This window comes from Haliotis cracherodii, unplaced genomic scaffold (assembly GCF_022045235.1).
Source record: "Haliotis cracherodii isolate W230 unplaced genomic scaffold, xgHalCrac1.p SCAF_12, whole genome shotgun sequence".
NCBI lineage: Eukaryota > Metazoa > Mollusca > Gastropoda > Lepetellida > Haliotidae > Haliotis > Haliotis cracherodii.
Genome location: NW_027266267.1, coordinates 13,420,222 through 13,433,544, shown reverse-complemented (window position 1 = coordinate 13,433,544; position 13,323 = coordinate 13,420,222). Strand labels below are relative to the sequence as shown.

Sequence of the window (13,323 nt, the reverse complement as noted above, 5' to 3'; positions counted from 1 at the left end):
CAAACTCACTCTCTGTCAAAATACAATATTTATTTAAGTAATGTCTGTTTGGATAAAAATATCAAAGGAGCCCGTGCAGACATTTTCCCCGCCTACTCCCGAAATCCCCTTCAACACTGCAGAACAAAGTGATGTTTGTGATCACAGCTTGTATTGGATAGAAATGTCAATAACATAGTCCTGGCCGGTACAAAGTAGGCTTGGTGAGGTAAACAGTGTACATGATGTATTGAGTAGGCCTCAGTAGGAATTGAAAATTTGAGTCAGTTTATCTATTCCTTCACCATTGACACTAGTTAATTACCAGCACACAAAACCTTCATTCAACACACATCATTGCACCAGTACATCCAAATTGTTATGTTAGGCCACCTGACCTCAAATCTATCAGCAAACATATGTTTATTGGGAGTCAAACACTGGTCTATCAGCTGTAAAACTATGCCCTGCCAACAGTCAAACATGGCCCGTCAGCACTCAAACAAAGGTCCATCAGGAATCAAACACTGCCAAATCAGTAGTTAAACAGGACCATTATTGAATCAAACAATGGTCAAACAATGGTCAATCAGCAGTCAAAGACTGCCATTAGAATTGTGACCATGACCTTTAAATCAGTAATAAAATATAACATTGACATCAAACTATGGATGAAAATATTCAATCACAGCAAAGTCCATTTATATCTCCATCCTTGAATCATATGATTCAGTTATTAAATTATTGATTCAATTCATTTCGTTGCTTCTGTTATTTCAATTAAATTAAACAATTCAATTCATAAACAAACATAAAATATAACAAGGCAATTTTCCTACATTTCCTGAAAATTCTAGTACTGATCTAATTCCATTAATTTAATTTTTTAAGGACGAGAAATTTCTGCGACACTAGTGCAGTTTGCTGCGGCCCTGACATGACGTGACTCACCAACCTGGTGTCTCCAGTCTACGACAAATAATTGCTACTCAGCAGGTTATAATCCCGGATAATTAACACTGATTAAAAATTAAAAAGTATGGGTTTCTGATGAAGGATTATCCTCTTCAAGCTAACATGCAGGCAGCATGGCGTAATCACAGTTTTCTTTGAAACATTCTTTTAATGTTCACTTGATAAAATCAAAAACTAAACAAAACAAGACAAATTAGAATCATGGTTCACATTTGTGATACTTTCAAGTTCTGCTCAGACCAGACTTATTGTTTCTTCTCCAAGGATCAGATTCTACTAACTAATACCACCAACAACAATAGTGCTATGTTGAAAACAGCCTTATTCGTCTTATGTTCGTAATTTTGAAATATCTTTCATTCAAAGAATCTATTTAGAAAAATAACCTCAAATCAATGTTGAAATCATTAAAAAAATTCTGTCTCCGTCATCTTAGCATCTTGACCAAGACAAAAAGTACCGTATATGACCGCGGATAAGCCGACCCTGTAGATAAGCCGAGGTGTTAACTTGACCATTGAAATACGAAAGAAAATGATATGACCCGCAGATAAGCCGAACCAGGAATTGAAAGACAAAAAACACTGCGAAGTCGGACTGCAAGACATGTGCCGGTACTCGCAGATATTCAAAAATATAAGATGAAAAACGTTGTAATTATATTGAAAAAGTCATTATTATTTCTAACAAAGATTTAACAAACCAGTCATCCACTTTCATAATGTGGGAAGCTGTTTCTCTTGGTTTTTTTAAATCTCATAATGATCGTTATATGTTGCCATCAACAACGAAGCGCCATTTTGTGAATCGGTGTATATAGAATTATGAACCTGTGAGAAAATATATCAGCTACAGCGAAGACTCGCAGTTTGAATTCAGCATCGTAAGCATGGAGTTTTCGTTTCAAACTCATAATGAGAACGTCAGTCAGGAAAAGTATACCTCCTTTTATAACCCCCTTTACACCACTATTGTATGTTAATCCAATTAAATTAAACAAACTATCATACTATGAACACATTGAATGACCATCACTTACTCACCAATAGAGTTGTTTATTTGCCTCTTTCAATAAAGGTAGACACTTGTTCACTATCAATTTATGAACTTTGCAAAACGTACGTAATAGCTATTGGCGATTTTATCTGGGGATTATATATTATAGCTGTGAATTACATATATTGTTACATGTAAAGATTGTGGAGTTTACGAAGAACGATAAACTTTGAACATTCAATTGAAAACTTATTATCGGAAGTAGTAACATGCATAACATTTTTTTAAAAATGACAACATTGGTGTATAATAATAACTTTATTGATAATTTATAACAATAATGGCTCTAGTCGTGGCAACTTCCAAACTTTCGGGAAGTTGTAATCTATCGGACCGTCATTCAGGCGATGTTTCTGACAGATCACGATCTGAAAAATACTATCATGAAAGTGTATCCCTTGGATAAGCCGACCCCTTTCTACAGAATCTTTTTTCTGGTCCTCAAAATTCGGCTTATACGCGGTCATATACAGTACCTAGGTCATCACTTGATATATTATTCTGCACTTCCACACAGTGGGTACGGCATTCGACGTAATAATCGCCCAGGGTGCTCTCAAAATTAGAAATAGGAGGCTCTTATTAGAATATCATTTTGGTGAAAAAACCCAAAACAGATGAAAGATAAATTTCGTGGTTTATGCTGACAGCCTGAATGTTTATGTACGACAGATATATTTTTCCAGAATTTAATTGCCCATAATTGAGGGTGCATATAACACACGAGTGCGTATTATACGCAAATAAATGTCCTGTGTACATTGATCAATCGGAAGGGGTTATTAGAGCGGGACGCTTATTACGTCGAATATGGTATGTGTCCAGATATTATCACAATTAAAGTTTAAACTTCATCCCCAGCCAGATGCCAGAGTTGAGGAAACGATGACATGGCTTGAGAGTTTAGCTGAAATCTACTGAAAGTCAAACAAGACATGTTTGGGATCGCAGACTCGGACATTCTGTAGGTATACACGTAGTAACCAGATCATGTTGTGATATCCCTCAGTTTGTTTCCGAGTTGACATTTTAACAAATCTAAACGGCATTAGTGAGTAAGCCAACATAAGCATGATCATCACTTTTGTGAAAATCTCGAGTGTTGACAAGCAAAGAATCACGAACAGGGCTAAAGAAGGAATTCAAATCAAAGATCTACAGATCCTGGCATGGCCAAGGGGCACAACTCTGCACTTTAAAACCTTGCCATCAGTGAACCATGAATAACATTGACGAAATGTATGGTTGAATTATCCAGTGTCCAAAATAAAAGGCTTGCTGCAATATTATTTGTATGTAGAGCCCCTTAATTTTGAACTTCAAACATTAGGGTTATATTATAACAAGAACACCATTACTTTTAGGCTTAACTTCAAACTCTGTTATCTGTTTGTTCCATCCATGCATATCATACATATCGTTAACTGTGAACTGCTTCAGCAACAACACTGTGTTCAATGATCACACGGGGCGGTCGGGTAGCCTGGTGGTTAAAGCGTTCGCTCGTCACGACGAAGACCCGGGTTCAATTCCTGACATGGGTACAATGTGTGAAGCCCATTTCTGGTGTCCCCTGCTGTGATATTGCTGGAATATTGCTAAACGTGGCATAAAACCATACTCACTCACTCACTGACTCAATGATCACACACGTTAAGAAGCCAAATGAGCCTCCACATGTGTCACACAAACATTTTACAATCAATGCAATCACAAGGCTATTACCAATGTTCATAACATATTACACTTTTACCCAGATTCATAAACATGTCCAAACTGCTGCCAGTAATCAAACGAAACCATTAGATCGGTCATTCTAATTGCTCGACTTGTTTTGCCATGACAAAAATTACTAGCAATTGATTTACAGTGAGCTTTCTCATCAATATCCTTGTCAGTTGCATTCCCCTGTCTGAAAGTGAACATCCAGTATCAATCACCGTGAATATAGCCGATCATCTAACAAACAGAGACCACAGATATTAACATCATAATCATCATTAATATCCTCATGCTCTTATTTATGACGTCAATAAACCCCTTTCCAAACCGCTTTAGAAATTGCAACCCTAAAGTGCCTGATCCGATGAAGCACAGGACAAGCGATGCTGTGTCCTTCCTCCAAGACAAAGACGTCAGTCGTCAAGCATGAGACCATTACCGCCATTTTAATTGTCTATTACAGAGTCGTCAGTCGTCTATTTCAAATCAGGTGATCGTACATTTCACTCCCTTCACGTCAATAGCGATTCTGTTTTAATCTAAGCTCGCTGAAGCGGATGATTGGATTAGCTAAACGTTTTCAGCCTTGCTCTTGTTAACAATGACAGAGTTTCAGCCATTGTAAAAAATTGCCTGTGTCGGCAGCAACACTCCCAACTTGAAAACTGTCCCGTTTGCAGACGTCAGTCACATTTGATGGAGTGTCAATAGACCTTGTGACAAATTTGGTTATGCTGACATTCTGACCATGCTAGCAGCATTGATAGTAAACATGCACAAGTTTCTGGTATTTGTACATCATTAAAGGAAAGGTCTGAACAACCCTCTCATATTTACTCTGGCATCAAAAACAAACATCTAAAGATAAATGTGAAAACACTTTAACATGGAGTAGCAGATTTAAAATTAATTTGGTTTCTTGGAATTTAATTATGTTTTTTTCTTTTCCAGCCTTGATTCAGTTTCAGAGAAATGAATCAAATGGTTGAAATACCAGTTGATAAGACCAGAGCGTATGATTGGGACAGATTCTACCTTGATACAACCAATACAAGATCAAATCAAATGAAACATATATCTTGATGTGAAATGAAGAAAATTGAAAGATAGGGTTGCAATTGAATCAAATGAAAGATCTCATCCATATTAGCTATGTCATATTCTAAACTGACTTAGAATAAATGGCTTCAATTTCTTAGCACTGATAACGATTGATGTAAACCACATCTGGTCTTCTTCCGAAGCATGGAAAACATGGAGTGAGGGAGTGAACCCAAGAGGAGGTATAAAAGAAACATGGAAGAAATTAGGAGTGAGTGAGTGAATTGGGTTTAACACCGCTCTGAACAGGATTTGGCTAGATCAGACCTTTATGGTTTATTGGTGGCTTTAAAAAACCTACTAACAAAAACAAAAAAGACAAAAGAACATTTAGATGAAACAAAACAAATACCAGTGAAAACCGATGTTACTCTACCTCTTTGTTTGGAGGAACTGTTGGTTTAAGTCAAAGCGAAAACAACCAAATACACAGAGATATCGTTTCTCTTCCCTGTCAGATAGTGTTTTGTACGTGCTTTTTTATTCATAAAAAAAACGTTAACTTGGACTTTCGGAATGTGAATTATTCTTCACTTTTATAAACAATTCCGATATTTCTTTCGTGACAAAGCTAGTTGTGAAACAAACTATACAAAAAGGCTTCGTGTCATGTCAGATGGACGTTGGAGGAATGACAACGTGATGTAGGTCACGAGCGCTTGCCACTTCGGTGAAGCAATGAGCACTGGTATTGGAGAAACGTTGAAGAAGAACGTGAGAAAAAAGGCCATAACATGTCAAACGGCAAATGAGATTGAGATTGAGACCGACATTATTTGTTTTATCTGTGAACAATAAATACCGTATTCAACGTAATAAGCGCCAAGGGCGCTCTCAAAATTAGAAATAGGGGCTCTTATTAGAATACTATTTTGGTGGTAAAAAACATAGTTGAAAGATAAATTCCGTGGTTTATGCTGACAGCCTGAAATGTTTATGTACGACAGATATATTTTACCAGTATTTGATTGCCTTATAATTAAGGGTGAATATAACACACGAGTGCGTATTATACGCGAATAAATAAGTCTTGTGTACATTGATCAATCGGAAAGGGTGCTAATTGGGATTGATCACTAGCCAATATATTAGCAAATATTGCCGTGGGCGCTTAATAGAGCGGGGCGCTTATTACATCGAATATGGTACTCGTAACAGCAATGTTCCCGCGCCCTGTCTTAGCGTACTGCCATTTGGTAGGAAAACAGGACATGGGGACAATGTGACCTGCACAGATCCCCCGGCGTGAAGACAGCAATGAAACAGATCCTGCTGCTGCTGCTGCTGGGATGCTACTGGGATGAGTAGAGGGACGAGACAGGGAGTCTCTCTGCAATTTTATGTCTTCCCAGCTCTTCCTGTGTTTGAAGCAGGGCAATAACAGCATGCTCTCTCCATCACAAGTCATGTACATTTAAGTGCAAATAATAAAACAGTGTTAACCTGGCTACAGAGGTCAGTCGGGGAGTGGAGGTTGGACTGGAATAAACTTTGCACAACAACATTCTTCTGATGTTATTATCTCAAATTTACCACTATTTCAGGCAACTGTGCTATGATATTCATCGACAAAGAGGTTGCATGTTTAAATTAAGATCAGCATTAGAAATTGACACTAGTCCTGTAATCCTTGCCAAACTGCCCAATAGTTAAGGTATCATAAGGACTAGTAGAAATCTGCCATTTTTAAGGGTCTTGCTATGTTATCATTTCAAGGACTAGTGGACTAAATATGTTAGTTTCTACCGCTGAAGATAACTGAAAACTGCTTTTGTGAGCTCCATTGAAATATTACATATATTAGAAGGTTTCATTTCTCACGTTTAGTCTTCTTCATGATCAATCACATCTTGTTCAGATAGATTATGAATGATTACGATCTGGAAAACTTTGTTTGTTGTTCAATGCTGCATTCATCAGTTTTCCAGCTACATGCCGTGGATGCTAAATAATCAAGTCTGGACCAGACAATTCAGTGATTGATATTGCGAACAATGACATGAAAATAACCAACTTCCTGAACCTGACCACAGATCCACTGAGTGAGTGAGTGAGTGAGTGAGTGAGTGAGTGTATGGTTTTACGCCGTTTTTAGCAATATTTCAGCAATATCATGGCGGGGGACACCAGAATTGGGCTTCACACATTGTACCCATGTCGGTCTTCGGCTTTAACCACTAGGCTACTCGACCGCCCCAGATCCACTTAGTGGCCTCTTATGACTAGCATAGGATACTGGGGACCTCTTCTTACCCGGGAACTCAAAGTGATGGCGGTCAGTGGTGTTTGGAACCCACAAGGACGGTATGGTGCTGACAAACCAAGGATCTAAATCAGGGAGCAAACAGGATTCATATTCATGACCACAAGTTTTATTTGCTTTTTTGTTGTTTAACGCCGCACTCAGCAATATTCCAGCTATATGATGGCGGTCTGTAGATAATCGAGTCTGGACCAGGCAATCCAGTGATTGATATCATGAGCATCGACCCACCCAATAGGGATGTGATGACATGCATCGACCAAGTCATCGACCACCCGATCCCGCTATTCTCTCTTACGACAAGCATGGGTTGCTGAAGATCTAACCCTGATCTTCACGGATCCATGATCATAAGAATAATGATCATACGACAAGGGAGGTAACTCTGCACATGTCCCTCCTTACTTTTGACCTAAAAAACCCTCATCAGTTTGAGGTGAGGTGAGGTGAAATGGGGTTTAACGTTGCGTCCAAGATTATTGCACTTATATAGTGACGTGCATGTATGTGTGTGTGTTTGTGTGGCTGCTTGTACTAGTCCGGACTGATGCCGATTTATAGTGCTAGCTCACTGAGATACCATGCCGCAGTTTAACATGAATACCCCACTCAGACACAGTATACGGACTCCGAGACGACCAGTCCTTGTTTTAGCCCCTTAATGCCGAGCGCCAGACAGGGTAACAACAAGTACAATCTTTTAACGTTTTTTCGTATGACGCAGCCGGGGATAGAACCCCGGACCTTCGGCTCTCCGGGCGGACGCTCTACCACAAGACCACGGAGACGGTCCAGTTTGAAAGAAAGATTAATCACAATGCATTTACTGATTTGTATTGCAAGCAGCTACACATTATAGATATAACACAACATGATACAGTGTATTATAACCACTCTGTCACAAATGATTGAAAATGCCTATCCAGAGACAAGCAAGAGATTAGAATCATTCATAAGGAAATGAAAAAAGAAACAAAAAAGTTCAATTTCAATAAAATGTTGTCTCTGTTTGATTGACTCACACATTGATCACGCGTGTGAACTCGGCCACGTAGAGGTCGGGGCTAATCTGTTCGCATGTAATAAGGTCCCTCTCCAACACTCCTACCACATGTCATAAGATTTTATCGGAGAGCTTCTTATGACCCTGACGTCTCCCCAGGGATCTGGCTTTAGAGCCCCGGCGTTTCAAACAGCGTAAAACAGAGAAACAACATATTTATTTTATTGTTGGATTAGACGAATCAATAATCATCAACTTGAGGACAAAGATACATGTCCTCCGGAGGACCACGCTGTCCTCACTAATCTAGCCCTCCGTTTCAGTTCTGACCGGCTTTTTAAACATGTCCTCATTAAATAGCCCATCCAATATGCTTTTCCACGATGACAAAGCTCGCAGGGAAGTTAATTGCGCATTTTATTAACTTGGATTGTTATTGGGAGGCGTATCTAATGAAGAAAGCCGTGCCCCAGAAGCAGTTTGCATCACAGCTGAACATCCAACTATTGTACGGGGTGGCTTAATATAAATAGCGACATTGATTTTTTGGTCCTGAACTCATGAGTGAGTGAGTGAGTGAGTGTGGATCTACGCTGCCTAAAGCAGTAGTCATTACACAACTTAGAGGTGAGGTGAAATGGGGTTTAACGTCGCGACCAAGATTATTGCACTTATGTAGCGACGTGCATGTAGTGTGTGTGTTTGTGTGGCTGCTTGTAATAGTCCGGACTGATGCCGATTTATAGTGCTAGCACACTGAGATACCATGCCACAGTTTAACATGAATACCCCACTCAGACACAGTATACTGACTCCGAGCCGACCTGTCCTTGTTTTAGCCCCTTAATGCCGAGTGTCAGACAGGGTAACAACAAGTACCATCTTTTAACATCTTTTGGTATGATGCGGTCGGGGATCGAACCCTGGACCTTCCGCTCTCCGGACGGATGCTTTACCACTAGACCACGGAGGCGGTCCTTAAAGCAGTAGTCATTACACAACTTAGAAGGTGCCAAGAAACACTATTTTACCTTTTACACCCAAAGGAATCTGTTTTGGCAGATAATGGAGACTTATTTTTCTTTGGCATGATGTTTCAAGTTTACATTTTGTTTCAATGACAAAATTGAAACCTGGTCTTTGCAATGAGAAGAGAATCCTCTTTCAACTCGGACATCCAACCTCAGTGACAGATGTTTAAGCCATACAACTGGATCACAAATCACAAAGTGATGTAAGTGCTACGACAACTCTAATTCAATATATCAGCATAGGAGTTACAAAAGCAAATCACATCAAGATTGTTTTTATTTCATTGCCGTTTTCAAAGAATAATACCCCGATTTGAAAAAAGTGCCTGTGAAGAAACCAAATAGACTTTCAAAACTTATCTCAACCCTAATACCACTTAGAAATATTCAGTGACATCACCGTTTGACAATATGCCCCATGTCCATTGTCAGTGGAAGGATATTTCTATATGAAATAGTATGCAGGGTTTTACCTTGACCGACAAAAGTTGGGTCCCTTCGAACCCATGAATTATTTTCAAGAGTTCGTACAGGAAATATGAGGGTCCTGTAAAGTAAAGAAATGGTGTACAGTACTGTACTGTACTGTACTGGAAGAATTGATGATTACTTTCATTACAGGGCCATTATATTTTGTATCAAGAATTTAGTACAATGAATATTTTTCAATATATGTTTTTTTTGCATCCATTCTATGGATTTTTGCTTACTGTACGCACATTTCTGCATCATGTAAAACCCTGCCAATAGTATGACCATAAATGTCATCCTGAAACATCAATATCAACAATTTTGGGAAAGTCAAGATTTTCAGTATCAAAACTTGATGTTCATATCAGTATTTCCCTTGACAATATTCATCCCAGTATCAATCAGTAAAGTAATAGTCCTTTGTTGTCTCCTGATGTCAGACTAACAGATGATAAACATGTGACTACACTTGAGATTTCAACACCATCTTTCTCGAGTTGCAAGTGCAAAGGTCTTATTGGATGGGAGCTACAACTAGGGTCCCAGTGGCATCTATTGTCTCAAGTCACACCCCTAGTGTGTAGGTTGAATATATGTCTTGCATGAATCACACCACTAGTGAGAAGGGTGTATGTCTAAGTCTTGTATGAATCACACCACTAGTGTGTAGGTTGAATATATGTCTTGCATGAATCACACCACAAGTGGGAAGGATGCATATCTAAGTCTTGCATGAATCACACCACTAGTGTCATGGATGCCTGTCGCAGTCTTGCATGAATCACACCACTTGTGTCGTGGATGCACATCTCAGTCTTGCATGAATCACACCACTTGTGTCGTGGATGCACATCTCAGTCTTGCATGAATCACACCACTTGTGTCGTGGATGCATGTCTCTGTCTTGCATGAATCACACCACTAGTGTTATGGATGCACGTCTTTGTCTTGCATGTATACACCACTTGTGTCATGGATGCACGTCTTTGTCTTGCATGAATCACACCACTAGTGTCGTGGATGCCTGTCGCAGTCTTGCATGAATCACACCACTTGTGTCGTGGATGCACGTCTTTGTCTTGCATGAATCACACCACTAGTGTCGTGGATGCACATCTAAGTCTTGCATGAATCACACCACTAGTGTCGTGGATGCACATCTAAGTCTTGCATGAATCACACCACTAGTGTCGTGGATGCACATCTAAGTCTTGCATGAATCACACCACTAGTGTCGTGGATGCATATCTAAGTCTTGCATGAATCACACCACTTGTGTCATGGATGCACGTCTCTGTCTTGCATGAATCACACCACTTGTGTCGTGGATGCATATCTAAGTCTTGCATGAATCACACCACTTGTGTCGTGGATGCATATCTAAGTCTTGCATGAATCACATCACTTGTGTCGTGGATGCATATCTAAGTCTTGCATGAATCACACCACTAGTGTCGTGGATGCATATCTAAGTCTTGTATGAATCACACCACTTGTGTCATGGATGCACGTCTCTGTCTTGCATGAATCACACCAATTGTGTCGTGGATGCAGATCTAAGTCTTGCATGAATCACACCACTTGTGTCGTGGATGCATATCTAAGTCTTGCATGAATCACACCACTAGTGTCGTGGATGCATATCTAAGTCTTGCATGAATCACACCACTAGTGTCGTGGATGCATATCTAAGTCTTGCATGAATCACACCACTAGTGTCGTGGATGCATATCTAAGTCTTGCATGAATCACACCACTAGTGAGGAGGAAGCATATCTAAGTCTTGCATGATTTACACCACTAGTTTAGTGGATGCACGTCTAAGTCTTACATGAATCACACTACTGGTGAGATGCTCGATGATTTTAGCTTAAAAGTTTAATGCCACACTCAGCAATATTCCAGCTATAAGACGACGGTCTGTAAAATAATCGAGTCTGGACCAGACAATCTAGTGATTGACATCATGAGCATTGATCCACGCAATTGGGACCGATGACATGCATCAACCAAGTCAGCGAGCGTGACCGCCTGATCCCAATAGTCGCCTTTTACGGGAAGTATGGGTTGCTGAAGACCTATCTACCCCGGATCTTCACGGGTCTTTTGGGGATGACAATCAGTTAATAACCAAAAATAACCTGCTCTCTGGTCGCCGAACTGTATGCAATATTTCGGCTATATGACAGCAATCTGTATATAATCAAGTCTGGACCAGACAATCCAGTGAATGACATCATGGGTATTGATATACGCAACTGGGCTACGATGACATGCATCAACCAAGTCAACGAGCTTGCCCACCCTAGTCATGTCTTATAAGGGGCGGGCGTTGGGTAGCCTAGTGGTTAGAGCGTTCGCTCATCACACCAAAGACCCGGGTTCGATTCCCGACATGGGTACAATGTGTGAAGCCCATTTCTGGTGTCCCCCGCCGTGATATTGCCGGAATATTGCTAAAAGCGGCGTAAAACCATACTCACTCACTCATGTCTTACAACAAGCATGGGTTCACTCAAGACCAGTTCTACCTTGGATTGTCACCCGATTCAGAAAGTTTTGTTATAAACAAAGCAGTCAGATATTCAACAGTGAAACAAAGCATGATGTTATCTGTCCAGCCACGCTACAGCAACTATACATCTGTGGTGGTGTCAGATCGCCCTGAGAGAGACACACATCAACTGACCTGTTTGATGCTGCTGGGTCGATGTATGTAATCACCAAATTTTCTCAAGATGGACTCGGAGGACAGGGAGCTGGAAAGTAAATTGATGAGATTAGCGTCCATCTGGAGACTGGTCATTGTTTCATGTCATGTTTAACCCGGCCCAGCGTCCCAATGCGGATCTGTTTAATGGAACTTGTGTTTTAACAAATCTGTCCCTGTCACACCTAAACACTAAACACCTAAACAATTACTGTTTGGCAGGCTCAGCCTCAGCCTCCTGTAGAACCTCGGTCAACATGTGGGCATTAGGCTCAACCTTTCTTTTGATGTATAAGGTAGCTACGCGATAAATTGCGTGAAAAATGAAGAACGAAGCGTGGTTTATTTCACGATAAAACATTGTTCTATCATGACATCTTTCAACAGATTTAGATACGCACTCCCAACTTGATGATGTCATATATTGGACAATCTCATCAAAATCAGATCTTAGTTCTCGCTATCGCTTAACAAAGATCTGAGGACATCCCATTATGGGTCACGTCAGAATGACCTTTCGCGAACTTTGACTGACCAATGAAATGACTGACAAGAAATCAACATTAGCCAATCAGAAGGCAGCTTTCTCGAGCTTTACGACACTAGTTTCAAACTGGCGACTACACTAGAATGTTAGAACGACCTTTCATCCAACCAATCAAAGCGTCGCTTACCAGATCATGAAAGTGACAGTCGGAATGTGTTTTCTAATCATGCAACCTCGAAAATGTTAACACAGGGTATTTCGAACGACAGTTACAGCCCGTACGACTGATTCCGTCAAAATTATCGTCCATCTCGTTTCCATGTAAACAGAGGAGGCGTTGCACAGTATGTGGGAAGCACTGCCATACAATCTCAACCATATATTAGACATTCCGGAATGTTCTTCAGTTCAGTTTTACAAAAATACAAAATTTTACAAAACTGTGTCAACATATTTTTCAAGTGTGGTCTGAAATGGAAGTTGCCAGGTTGAAACAAGTGCCGTACAGCTCATGAAAGCTGCTTT

At 40.1% G+C, this 13,323-nt stretch overlaps 1 protein-coding gene across 1 annotated transcript in view; it reads right to left on the bottom strand.

The window, feature by feature from the left end:
* LOC139457048 (dynein axonemal assembly factor 8-like) overlaps window positions 1–13,323 on the bottom strand; it is a 92,051-nt gene that overhangs the window by 29,976 nt on the left and 48,752 nt on the right. The window contains exon 25 of the mRNA XM_071238491.1: window positions 12,291–12,360. Within this exon, the coding sequence (XP_071094592.1) occupies window positions 12,291–12,360 (70 nt within the window). The remainder of the gene's footprint in view (window positions 1–12,290; window positions 12,361–13,323) is intronic.